The following is a 13,455-nucleotide window of genomic DNA, read 5'->3' on the forward strand; positions in this document are numbered from 1 at the left end:
GTGACGCTGCTTCCTCCTTCTGTTTGTTTGGGTTGGAGTCACACTCACACACACACACACACACAGACTTGCGGCAAAACTGGATGTGCTGTGTGTCATATTAAATCATATGATTTGTCATGTTTATTACAACTTGGCAGGACAAGAAAGATCAAGTCCACCCCACAAGTCCCAAATTCTTAGAAGACAGTGTTTCCCCTAGAATTTTTGTTGCAGCAGTGCTCTAAGTTTGAAACCTAGCAACACTAGTTATTTGAAAAATAACCCTTTAAATGGTGAATACTGGTGAGATTTAAAAAAAAAAAAAAAAATCATTTTCAGATCTTCAGAAGCAGAATCTAAGACATGAGATGAAATAGTGTAGAATTGGACATTGCTGCCTGAAAATATGTTAACCTCTTGAGCATTAGAGAACTTTTTTTTAACAGTATTTCTATAATGCTATTGAGGAAAAAAATCAATTTCTGCATATTAATATTCATATAAAATAGAGGAAGCACTAAAATACAATAAAAAGTGCTGTGTCTTATTCATCCACTTTATTAATCTGCTGCTGGTTTGGAGTCAGTGGGCCACATGACATGAAAGTATTAATTTGTATTAATATATTCATGATAAGTAATTTAATGACAGTCCCTATATCAGTCTACAGCAATTCACCAAGGCTCAGAGAGGTGAGCTGACTGTCCTCCTGCTGCTATCACGTGGTGATCCTCAGTTAAGTCGCGACTGGACCCAAATGAATATCCGCCGATTATCCACCCTAAAACTAACTTCACCCCGGTTCAATGAGTCACCTGTTGCAGCCTTTGACTAGGATGACAAGGATTTCAGTCACTCAACTTAAACGGTGACTTGTAGAAATTATACAAATAGCAATAATGACAATAATAATCGATTTCAAAGGGTGCAGTGCTTTCACTGTGTGCAACTTAAATTCACCATTCGCCCGTGATATTAAACTGACAAATCGTGCTTTTTTTGTTGTTTTTTTTCTCGATGGCGCTGAAAATCCCACAGCAGAATGCATATAGGGGAAACACTGACACATCAGATAACCTTCTGCAATGATTGCAGGCTCTTTGGTGAATGAAGTTCCGTCGTGACAAATGAATGGACTTGCTCACTGACATGAAGACATGAATCAGAGGCACAAAAAATGTTGACAGCAGTGGCCGGTCATTATATTTACCAATACCAGACCCATGCTTTGCACACACCAAAGTGTGTGCTTACGGGCAAAACAAAACAATACAGAGTGCCAAACCTGATATAGTGTATGACAAAATCTGTGCCATGAATGACATTGCAGCAGTAGTAGCCCAGCCATGCAGTGCTGAGCTGGGTGTGTGTGAGAGAAACACACACAACTGGTTGTCTGAGTCAGGTGTGTGTCTGTGTGCTTGTTTCTTAATGAGTGTGGCAGAGACACAGTGCCTGGATGCACGCTACAATGCAGTGCAAAGAAGATAAAAGCATTTCATAAAAAGCTGATCAAGTCTCTCTCTCTTTCTATCCATGCTATGTCTATAAATAATAATTTATATCTAATTACGTTTAAAAGAATGTTTCCATTTTTCTGTACTATTTTTTTTCCTTTCAAAATTATAGAACAAACTCTCTCAACACAGAATGTTATGGATCAAACTTTCATGGACTTACTTCATACAATTACATAATTATTAAGCTATGGTTTTGTGTCTTGTCTGCAAAACTCTAATCAGATCAGCACGTTGCACCAGAGAAAAAATAGAAGTTAAATTACAGGCCTGCTAGGTTTTAATTTATTCATAGATCTGAATTTACATGTTGTGGAGATTTGTCACAGTCTGTTTAAATAAAAGTTCTTACAGCATATCAAATGTGGTTTTCGTTAAAACTGATAATTCAGCCCACTGTAGAAAATCCCGAGATATATCTAGCTTGTGCTGACAATCAGCCTGAAAATACCACAATATGAATTTTGGTCCTTAATGCTGAGCCCTAGTCAGCAGCTAGAGACAGCAGTACAGAAGTATGGAGACAGAATGACATGATGTTTACTTTCTTCTCAGGATATCAGAGGGTCACATCTCATATGTATCTCATATGTATTAATTTAGTATTGATTATATAAAGTGTGTCTGCCTTCCTTTACAGGAATATATCATTGCTGTCCAATGAAAATCAACCATCTCCACAAATAGTGGAGCCTGGGTGGAATGATAGAGCAATCTTTATTGAAACAGACTTCAGATAGCACAGCGTCCGACAGAGTGTGGCCACACATCTGGTGTTCTCAAATCGAAGGCAAAGTAATGCCAAACGCTTTGCCCTCTGCCATATCAGAACTCCTACCGCCTTTGATCTTAGGAATTCTACCAAATGCCACCCCTCTTTCTCTGGTGTGTGGCCCTTTTTTAAAGTCTATTCTCCATAAAATGTACATCTATCCAATGGAAAAGAAGAGAAGAATGGGTCTGCCTCACATCCTCTATGAAATAACTTGTGTATGTTACTTAACTTTGCTGATGTCAGCTAAAGTGGACAGGATGGTCTCTCTATACTGAGATGACAATGTATACATTGAGTCAGCTCTAAAACCTCTGGTGTGGGCTCCTTCCTGTAGCTTATCTCTGATGCCCACCTCAGGGCTGATCAGGGCTCCTGGTTATGGGGACCCTCACACTGTCACATTCCCACAGTTGTCTAAGGGGAGCATCTGGTCCCGTGTCATCCTGTCTTCCCCCTATTCACTATCGTTTTAGAACCCAGGATGTGTAAGAAACACACAAGCATACAAAATAAATTTAAAACACTGTAATTTGACACATCTCGGACCATAAATGAAAAATATATCTTTACAAAGTCATCAGTGAACCGTTTAATATTTTAAATGGACTTACGTGGATTGTTGTGAGCGAAAGTGGACATACATGTTTTTTTTTCTACTGCGCTCTAATTAGTTCCGAGCCTGGCATCTGCAGTTATGTCCGACACAGTAAAGTTAGTTAGCTTGCCTTACATGTTTCTACACTTTTGTCTTACTATTTTAGATTGAAATCAATATAATCCATAGGCTAATGGCCAGTATAGTCTAGTATAGTGTTTAAACCATCTTAAACATTATTAGACTGATAGAATCAGTCTGCTGCACGTACGTGACAGCAGGTCAGCTGACATCAATAAGCCACAGCTAGACCTACGATAAAGCTGTGTGATTTCCTTAGCTCAAAAAAATAACGTTATTTATTTAAAAGCTATCCTTCTGGACTCCTAGCATAATTTCTCTATTTCTCCACAACACTACACTGTACAAGTTACTGTAAAAACCTACCTTTTGGGCAGATTACATGTGTAGGTTATCAAGATGCTTGATAAAAGAAACTGCAGTGTTTGCCTCCTAAAGTTACTGGTAGTTTCTACCCTGGTCCTGGGGACCCACTGCCCTACATGTTTTAGATGTTTCCCTGCTCCAACACAGTTGATTCAAATGAATGGGTCGTTATCAGGCTTCTGCAAAGCTTGATGATGAGCTGATCATCTAAATCAGGTGTGTTGAATCAGGGAAACATCTATCACATGCAGTGCAGTTGGTCCCCAGGACCAGGATTGAGAAACACTATTCAACAGCACACCTTTTGATGATATCCAAGCTAAATGTTAAGCTATTGCATGTTTTTAAAATCGCATTAATCATTTAACAATCTTTTCATTGAAAATAATGTTAGCAGACAGTGATGACCAAATGAAGTAAAATCGATTCAATCAACATGCAGTATAGGCAAAATGTAAAGACATGACAAAAATCTTTACTATTACTACAATACAATTATGGTCACAAACTATTCTCCATGAACAATCAATTATATAGCAATTATAATACTTTTACTAAAGATTTAATATTTGGAATATTAAAGATCTTATTAAAAAAAAATCATTTAAAGGAGAACCTGGTCAATTTAAACATGCAACCTCATTGCAGTAGTATCCATCCCCCGACGGATTGACTAGTTCAGTCTAGCTACCGGAGGATACGGATGTCAACAAACCGGTATGTAGCTCCTTGCACAAACACACTGTTTTAACTACTTTATTATTCATTTTGAGTCATACACGCTACAGTGCTGTGTTGTAAGTTGTCTGCTGGTGTTGCATGACTTTCAGGGTGAGATTTGGAGCATGTTAAGACGCTTAAAACACAGTGTAAAGTTCTGACCCCATGCTGTTAGCTGTCAATGCTAACTCTCCATTCACGGAGCCCTGTACTGGTCGGACCAAATGTGTTCATGTCTTTGGTACTGGCAAGTCAAGGGTGGCTTGAGCAATGAGGCTGCATGTTTAAATTGACCGAAGTTCTCCTTTAAAATCAGTAAAGCCATGACAAAATCATGTTAAAATACAATTACACTTCACCATAAATAACCTCAAACAAACTGTAACCAATTGGGCCTATGTACATTTGTGTGTGTGCATGAGTGCGGGATTCCAGCTGGTGATGGGCATCACTCATGGCTGAGTCCATCACAGAAGACATGGAAGTCCTTGGGCAACACTTTCTTCAGGTCTCGCAGGTGTTTGAATTTCAGCTCTGTAATGGTCTGGCTGGAGGTGTACAGTTGGGACACTGTGGTGACTACCACGGCGGTGACCTCACATAGTATGGCCTGGGATTGGAGCGAGCTCCCTGGATCACTGCAGCATACTCAGCCAGAACGCAGATGTCTCTGTCCCTCAATCTTCTCTCAACCACACTATGCACAGAGTCGCACTCCATTTGTGTGTAACCTCTTTCAAGATGCTTCTGTGTCACAGTCTTCTGCTTTTCAGTAGCAAACTTGAGGAGGACATTGCTTAAGGGCAGGTTTCGGTTCTGGTAGCCGCATCCATCACTCAACAGGATGTACTCTTCATACGAGGGGTTTGCTTCAAGAAAGTTCACTATGCATGAAGCAAACTCATTGGCAGTGAGACCATCTTCACCCTCATGCCATAAGTAATTGGTTGCATCATGTGATATAATGTCAAAGATGGTGAAGTTATGTACACTGAGCTTGGTCTTGTAACAGAGGGCAGAAGCTTGCAGCTTGGGGCAGAGCAGGAGCCCCTGTAGCCCCCATGCATGCCACCAAGGTCTTCTCACCTGCCTCTTCTTTGTCCTTTTGTTTTGTCGCTTGTGCAGTGTCTTTTTTAATGCAATGCTCCTCCCATGTGGCAGCTTCGATGTTCCCAGTCTTGAACGCACAGCAGGTATCACACTGGTCTTTCTTTGGGTGAAAGAGGGACAGATTAAGGTCATTAAAAACATTAGAAAAGACTTGCCTTGACAGAGGCTGGATGCCCCGTTCTGCACTAGAGCGCTTGCACTCTGTGTGGAGCTGACTGCTGGACTTGAAAACAGGCTCCAGGTACATCTTAGATGAAGAAGACCTACAGTAGTGGGATAGAACTTTTGGAAGGTCCAGAAGGAAGGTCTTCGGGAAGTCTTGCTCTTCTGTCCTCATCCTTACTCTCAGTCTTCTCAGGACTTTCCCCTCTTCTTCCTACCCACTTCAAAAAAGACCACTGCTTTATGCCCATAGTTGACGGGTTGAGATGATGGTCTGCTGACACACTACATAGGGCCAGTAATATTAAGTAAACTGGGGGGTTGCTCGATGTGCGAACAGCATTAGCCTAGATGCTGTGAGTTTGAAGTCTGCCAGATATCCACGGTATAAAGAGTTTAAGGCCATGGTAAATAGTCCGATGTATAGCTTAGGTTGACCGCGGAAAACCCCATTTTTGATCTAACTAAATATCCATCTAATAACAATACAGATAAAGACACCGTCTATTAGCAAGATAGTTAGCATCCTATCAGGAGCTACGCGCTAGCTATTGAGCATTGAGTTGTAAATAATTTGCAATATAAAGTAATCCATACAGATGTCAACGTGAATGATTGTTAACTACCGTTAGTACAAACTTGAATACAGTCATCAAAGAAGAGGCTTATGGTGATACTTTACCTTGACTGCACGAAGAAAGAAAAGTGGCATGTCTAGCTTCTTGTTCAATCTGCGGAGGAAAAAAACTGAGGCAATCCCAAAGGGGCATGGAGATACGCAGTTTGATGTACACCTCTGACATCCAATTGAGATATGCGTTAAATGGAACACCTAATAAAACCTCTTCTTATCTGTCATTTACATGTTAAACACTAATAGTAGACAGAGGAGAATGGGTGCATTCCATATATCTTAAATAATCAAAATCCTCAAAATTGGAGATACATGGTTTTCATCGGACAACAACGATATATACTCATGATTATTTTTTTTCACTTTTTATCACAATTATGTACATTGTATTATGCTGTAAACATCTAACGTTATGTTCCATAATAGCAAAAACTTTAGAAATTAAAGGAGAACACAAAGTTTTATCCAAAAAAGGGATGCCACTTGGTGTTCTTCAGGCATTCTTGCACCGAGACAAGGAGAGATCTGAAAGCACCGACATAACCTTTTTTTGAGCTGTTCACTTATTCATCAAAGTTTATTAATACTGAAAATGTCATCAGTCCAAATTGCATCAAATTCACCTTCTCCTCAGCCATCCTTCTCTATTGCTACCAGGCTGCTTGTGTGATGATACACACACAATGATTTTATTTCTCCTTGTACTAAGCAAACTATCCAGTCTGATCCCAATTTTGCCAAGACAGTGTTATAATGTCAAGCAATTTCAAGCACTTAAACTTAAATCCAAGCACTTTTCAGACCTTGAAAATGCAACATTGAAATTCACGTCACTATTAATTTGAAGTAACTTGCCAATTTTTTTTATTTTGATACGTAAATTTTAACAATAAAGAAATCACAAAATATATAAATCATGTGTGAATCCAAACAAGATTAAACTGTTTGTGATACTAAACTGTGTTACTGTCAATTTATGTTGCAGCTCCCAAACTTACCAGGCAAAAACGCAGCAATCGGTCAATGTCCACTATATCTATGAAAGGAAACATGTATCAGTTTAACTACAAATCACAACCACAACTTAGCCCTCATTAAATTATGGGAATAAAATTAAAACAAAATAGGCCTATTTGTGGAAAAAAATGTAGTACTCACACTTTAGAGTCACCACAGGACACAGCAGGAACACACTGATGGTCAGCGGTGTGGGGGTTGAGGGTAGAGAAATTGAGTTTTAGTTAACTTCAGAAAAAAACACTGTCACAGGTCATTTGAATGTATAATCTTTAGAGTAGTGTCTGCAAAGAGGCAGCTACATGTCATAGTATGGAACGATAGTAGTAACAGTAATCATATTCTTACTTTTTTGTCACTCAAATTAAGGTTCCCTCTGACAAAAACCTGGACACTTTGGTTTATAACTTGCAAACCGACAACAAATAGAAACATATTTAAAAATGAAGTTATTTGTGAACTGAAAATAGGATTATACAAATGGACCAATGCGCTGAACTGAAAATGTGTTGACACAGCTTCTTTAGCCAGTGGTTTTAGAAAGTGTGTGCTTCAATAGTCACTACAGAGTGCCAGCCCTGTATAGTGTATGTCAAAATCAGTGCCATGAATGACATTACAGCAGAAGTAGCCCAGCCATACAGTGCTGAGCTGTGTGTGGGTGACAGAGACACACAACTGTTTGTCTGAGTTAGGTGAGTGTCTGCGTGCTTGATGTGAGAGATTGTGACAGAGAGACAGAGCCTGGCAACAGATAGAAAATTAGCAAGGCACTGTCTATCTGAACTGAAAATTGTTAATAACTGCAGCTAAATGGAGTTTCACACGCCAGTCAGTAATCAGTTAGCGTTAGCGGTTATGCTAGCAACGTTACCATCGTGTAGCCAACAATAAAGGCTTTGTCTAACAAGAAAAAAATTCTGCACCAATTAATTCATGTTTACTCACGTATGAATTAACACAACTTTGAATTTACTGCTAAAACAATGAACCTGTATTTGGACCATCCATAACTGCTGGCCATGATGGCCGTGCATACCTGACATCCAGTAGCGGCTGAGGGAGAAACCGTTTGAGTATGTTTTAACTGTGAAGTGCCAGCATTACCTGCAAATTTCATGTTCCCCACATGTTGCGGGTATCGACTGCAAAATCTGCAGTTCATGGAAGTCGTTTCTCTGAGACCTTAACCACTCAAATTCCCGCAGCCATTCTTTAGGAAAACAATATTTTCTGCCCTTTTTCACCACATTTTTGTCTTCAGACTCATCCTCAGAGTTAGGATTTGACTCTGAAACACTACTAGGCTTATCGGGGAGAAAATAACCCAGAAATTCCACCAGATGTGTCCGCTGCGTTACGGCTCCAATCAGGTTTTGCTCTGCCTTGCAGCACCCCCCACTGGTTGCGTTTTGTGTACGCCACAGCGCAGTACTGTGGACAGCTGGCATCGCAAGACCAAGTAGTTCTCACGATAATCACATAATTGCTCAAGGATTAATAGAAGAGCTTGTATTTGTCTCTTTTTTTGAGATTTGTGTGCTGGCGTCAACACGGATTGTTTTATTTTGAAAAGTGACCAGATGTTATGTTGTTGTTCGGTGCATGACTTGTCTAAATGTACCTGAATTGCTGTGACATCTGCCGAAATATAAGTCCTGCATATCTGCTGAGCTGGAACGGAGCAGATAGGCAGCACAGCAGACCTGGTGGGAGTTAAGACTACAGTGAAACCTATCAGTAATGCAGCGGACACGTATCTGATGGAATTGTGGGGTAAGCATCAAGAGTTTGTTTCACCACTGCTGTGAGTGCGAGTTACTATCACACAAGTGCGAGTTACTATCTCACGAATACAAGTTACTATCTCGCATGCGCGACTCACTGTATTTCGCATGTACGAGATAGTAAACTTGCACTCATGAGATAGTAGGCCTAAGTAAGATGCAGTGGCACTCTGGCTCAAATGTAGGTGCCCTGGAGGTGACATGGATATGGACGGATGATTTTTTTATTTTTTTTTTAATCTTGTGAGTGCGACTTACCAGCCCACATGTGCAAGATATTAATTAATGCCCATTTTGATGTAGTTAAACAGTGGAGTCGGTTAAATGTAGGCTTTGTGGATCTCAGAATTTTAATTGATTAATTAATTAATAAAAGTTAAGAGAGTGTCTTATTGTTTAATGGTAAGAGGTACATGTAATAGGTATTTTGATGATCCAAGATGAGTGTCCTGGTGTACATTTTAATAGCTATAATGGTAGCCATGATGATGGAGGACTTGTCAAGGTAATAGTAGTTTGGTTGTAATTAATTTATGAAATAATGTTGCAGCACATTTGGATAGGAATCCAAGATGACAGCCAAGTCAGTCCACTGTTTGTGTGTCAGTACCTGATGTCTGTGTTTTCTCCTGTTTTTATGTGTGATTATTTTAGACTTGAATGAGTGGAACTTTTCATGAACAACATCTTCTCTTCAGTCTGGGATCTCATGATGAATTGTTTTTATTTGGATACATACATATGTATATACATATGTGTATATATATATATATATATATATATATATATATATATATATATATATATATATATATATATATATATATATATATATACACACACATATGTATATACATATGTATGTATATATATATATATATATATATATATATATATATATATATATATATATATATATATATATATATATATATATATACTGACATACAGCAGTCTGAGACAGAATGCATCATTGAAGCAGAAATTAACCAGAAGTCAATTCTGACCGCCACAGAAATGAGATTAGGCAGGATTCTGAGAGCTGTGTTGACATTAAGAAGGGTATCTATCCAGACATTCATTATAAACCATGTTGTAATCTCCTCCCACAATTACATTTGCATGTGGGTAGGTGAGTTTTAGATTTTTAATATTATCAGAAAGCTCTGTAAGTAATAATTTATTTTGAGCTGGGTTGTTAAAGCCATAGATATTAGTGAGAATACTATACTGTTCATCAATATTCAAAACACAGATTAGCCAGTGACCATTATTACTAGATTTAGAGGCCACCAATTTACTAGGAGAGTTACAGAAAAGAATGGCCAGCCCAGCTGATCTTGTGGAGTCATGGTCAAAAATGATTTTATCTCACTATTGATTAATCCAGAATTTTTCATCATCTGGTTTTGACTGTGATAAAATGAAGTTTGCTTTCTCACCCTTACAAAATAAAAAGATAGATGTTCTCTTCGTGATATTTCTTAAGCCCCTAGCATTTAAGGAAATACAGGAAAAATCGACATTCATTTTAAACCACAACTAGTCCAACTGAGTGAAGAGAAGTCGAAAATGAGAAAAAGCCCGCAAAGATATGTGTGGGCAGTGTCCCTTCAATATCAGAAAAAAATATTACTTAACCATCCAACTTTTTATCACAGGGGAAATTAAGACCCTGTTTATGCTTATTACATTTTAACTACCAGTATACCGCAAGTGTTTTTAATTAAGTGATTCTGTGTCCATCATTGTATCCATCTCCTCCTCTGTAGTAAGCTCGTTTTCCAGCCGCCCATGCCTGTTGTATCTTTAGTCATAGCGCCACTCGAGCCTCCCTGTCAGCCTTGCTGAGGTCTTCGATGAATCCAATCCCCAGTTCTTTGCAGATGGAGGAATCCTTGGTCATCTTCCACAGCGCGTCCCGGTGTATTCTCTGTGTGAATTGGACATTGACCAGCCTGGTCTTGTTTTCCTCTCGTCTCCCCAGTCGATGAGCCGAGTCCACGATGTGGTTGATGTTCAGAGTCCATGGAGGGGAGATTTTTATCAGCAAGTTAGCAACCATTTCTCATGTATTTTCCCCATCATTTCCTTTTATCCCTCGGATTCTGAGGTTCCAACAGCATTTGTACCTTTCCATCTCCAAGACTCTTTCCATTAACTCAGCGTTGTCTTTTTAAATCACTGATATCTCCCGCTTCGTGGTTTGTAGCTGAGTTTTGCAGTCTTTGATCTCCACCATGTTAAACTCAACCGCTTTAGCCATGCTAGCTAGCATAACTGACTTCTGTTTTATTTGGCTGTCGAGACTATCCACTTTATCAGTGAGCTTTTTTATTGTTTCTAGGACAACCTTCGTACCTTCGTCAGTAGTCAACTCTCTCATTTTGGCGGTTGGTTGTTTTTTTTACCAGACAGAGTGGGTCTTTTCTTTTGAGGCTCTCGGTTGATGTTTCCATCTTTTCTGCGTAGTTGTGGTGGGTAGCAGCCGTATTTTGATGGGCTGGAGACGGTTTCATGGCTCAATTCTTTGTCAACAATTAATGTCGAGATAGTGTAGTGCTTGAAAGGTCTGGTAAAGGCAGTTGGATGGTGAAGTTGTTGAAAAGTTGGTACAAGCAGACAGCGCTCAGAAATTATGCTGCACCCGATTCGCCATCTTTCCCCGCTTCCCCTCAAAAACAAAGTCCAGAATTGGCTTCATGACTTCGTGTTCAGTGTGTGTTCTCCCTAAATACAGTATGGGTCTGTAGTTCCACAGCCTGTTTCAACATCATAACCAGAATTCTGTTGAAAAACAGGCTGCATGTTTAGTCATTAGTTGTTAGTTAGTTAGTTACAAATGCCAACTGTGAAAGGAGGTTTTCTTTGTTTCTGAAACAGAACCTGGAAATAGCCCTTTGCAGCCTGCTCATAAAACTGATTATCAGTAAGAGATGTAACCTCCTCTCTTAGCCCTATTAAAAAGGAGAACAAAACTCTGAGAACTTAACAAAAATGACCAACAGTGAAAAGAGACACCACAAGCTGGGTGCCACAAGCATTAGGCTACTACTAGTTTAATATTTTGGAACTACTTACAGAGTCGGAAGCAGAATAAAACACTACCAAGGCAGGCACCACACCATTCCAACACACTGATCGTTGTTGTGAATGTTACTTTGTACTGTCTGAACAGCATTCTGTGAGTCTCAAGCACTGTGAAGTCCCCACAATCAATCGCAATCAAAAACAACATTGCAACAAAAGGGTACATTTTCATTAGCAGCCTGCCTTAAGTAACAGCCCGCAGTTTGAAAACCTCTGCTGTGGACAGAATAACCGGCCCACATGACCATCATCATCCTAAGCCCCACCTCTTTCAGGGAAACATGCTGACCATTTTGCGCAACATGAGTATCAGTTCCCATCATGTTGTGTCATTTTTGTGCTGTGTCTCTGTGCCCTCTGCAGTCCTGGACTCACAACATATCTAAAGAGAAGGAATTCCTGGTCAAGCTGGTGAAGGCTGGAGTCATCCAGGACTGGACCGGTGGGATCTGTGGTGCTGGATGCTGATAGTCTGCACTCAGCTTCAAGGCTCCTCAGTGCAGCATTGTTCTCACCTACTCCACCACCACCTGAAGAGAGAAACTTGAGGCTCTGTGGGACATGTTACCAGCGGAAAGCAGCAGCTTTCAGACATTCTGATTGCATGAGGACTACTGAACAGGACATGTTGTCCCAGTGTTGCATAGGGACACATTGTCAGCAAACAGGCTCTGCATTGTGTGGCAGTATTTAGCTTGTTCTATTTGCAGGTTAGTATATTTACATGAATTTGACATCCTGGCTCAGGGGTACATCAGCAGTGTTGGGATAAAACCTGCAGCATGACCAGGCTGCCCTCCTGCTAGAACTGCTGCAGGCTAGAGAGGGGAGAAGAGGATGAAGAAGTTTGGTTAATGAAGTGTTGGGATTGTGCCAAGAATACCTCTACAAGTGTCCTTCTGCTCACACTCTGAATGTAATCCTCACCAAACTCATATCTTCCTCTTTGTGTGTTAAACAGAATGCACGCTACACTACATGACACATAAGTCAGCTGTCCCGACCGGTCTCATACATCTGAGGGTAATCCCTCCTGTCAGTCTTAAATTTGTTCATCTGAGTGGCTCAGATTCAGCATAACGCTTCTTCAGCAGTAGCACCGATCAAACAGATGCAGAGCAGTGGTAAAATGTTGGAGATAATATGATCCCTCAACACTCATCTCTTCAAGTCCACTGGAGTCACTTTCACTTCAAATGCAGCCAAAGCAGCCTGTGTCTCTGAATGAGAGGAAATTAAAGAAATTCACTTGTGAATGTACAGCATAAAGATGTCTATATTGACAGCTGACTTTGTGTCTTTGTTCTAATGACGAATGAGTGCTGTGCTTCTGAATCAAGAATGGAGACATAAGAATGGGGTGTAACCATACCAGTGAGTGCCGCAAGTTACTTCAGATCATTTAATAAATCTAACCTGTGTCTCAGGTCATGCTGTTGGGTGTCCAGGGCAGGGCAATTCTCTAAATTCATGATTCAATAAATAATAAATAATTCAGCACTAATGGCTCGCCATTCTTAAATTATCACTCAGATTGAACCCTCTGTGATGAAGAAGCTGTGTCGTCTTTCAAGAGTTTTTGTTGTTTTTTTCTATGGTGGGTGAGTGATCTAAATGGA

The 13,455-nt window shown here is 39.9% G+C and overlaps 1 protein-coding gene across 8 annotated transcripts in view; it reads left to right on the forward strand.

The window, feature by feature from the left end:
• The window catches only part of st3gal3a (ST3 beta-galactoside alpha-2,3-sialyltransferase 3a), a 198,184-nt gene extending 185,058 nt beyond the window's left edge, over positions 1-13,126 (forward strand). For all 8 annotated transcript variants that reach the window (XM_037115135.1, XM_037115137.1, XM_037115139.1 and 5 more), the window contains one exon: positions 12,200-13,126. In XM_037115135.1, coding sequence (XP_036971030.1) covers positions 12,200-12,304 — 105 coding nt within the window. In that variant the 3' untranslated portion in view covers positions 12,305-13,126. The remainder of the gene's footprint in view (positions 1-12,199) is intronic.
• The last annotated feature ends 329 nt before the right edge of the window (positions 13,127-13,455 follow it).

The sequence above is a fragment of the Acanthopagrus latus genome, chromosome 11, assembly GCF_904848185.1.
Source record: "Acanthopagrus latus isolate v.2019 chromosome 11, fAcaLat1.1, whole genome shotgun sequence".
Classification (NCBI taxonomy): Eukaryota; Metazoa; Chordata; class Actinopteri; order Spariformes; family Sparidae; genus Acanthopagrus; species Acanthopagrus latus.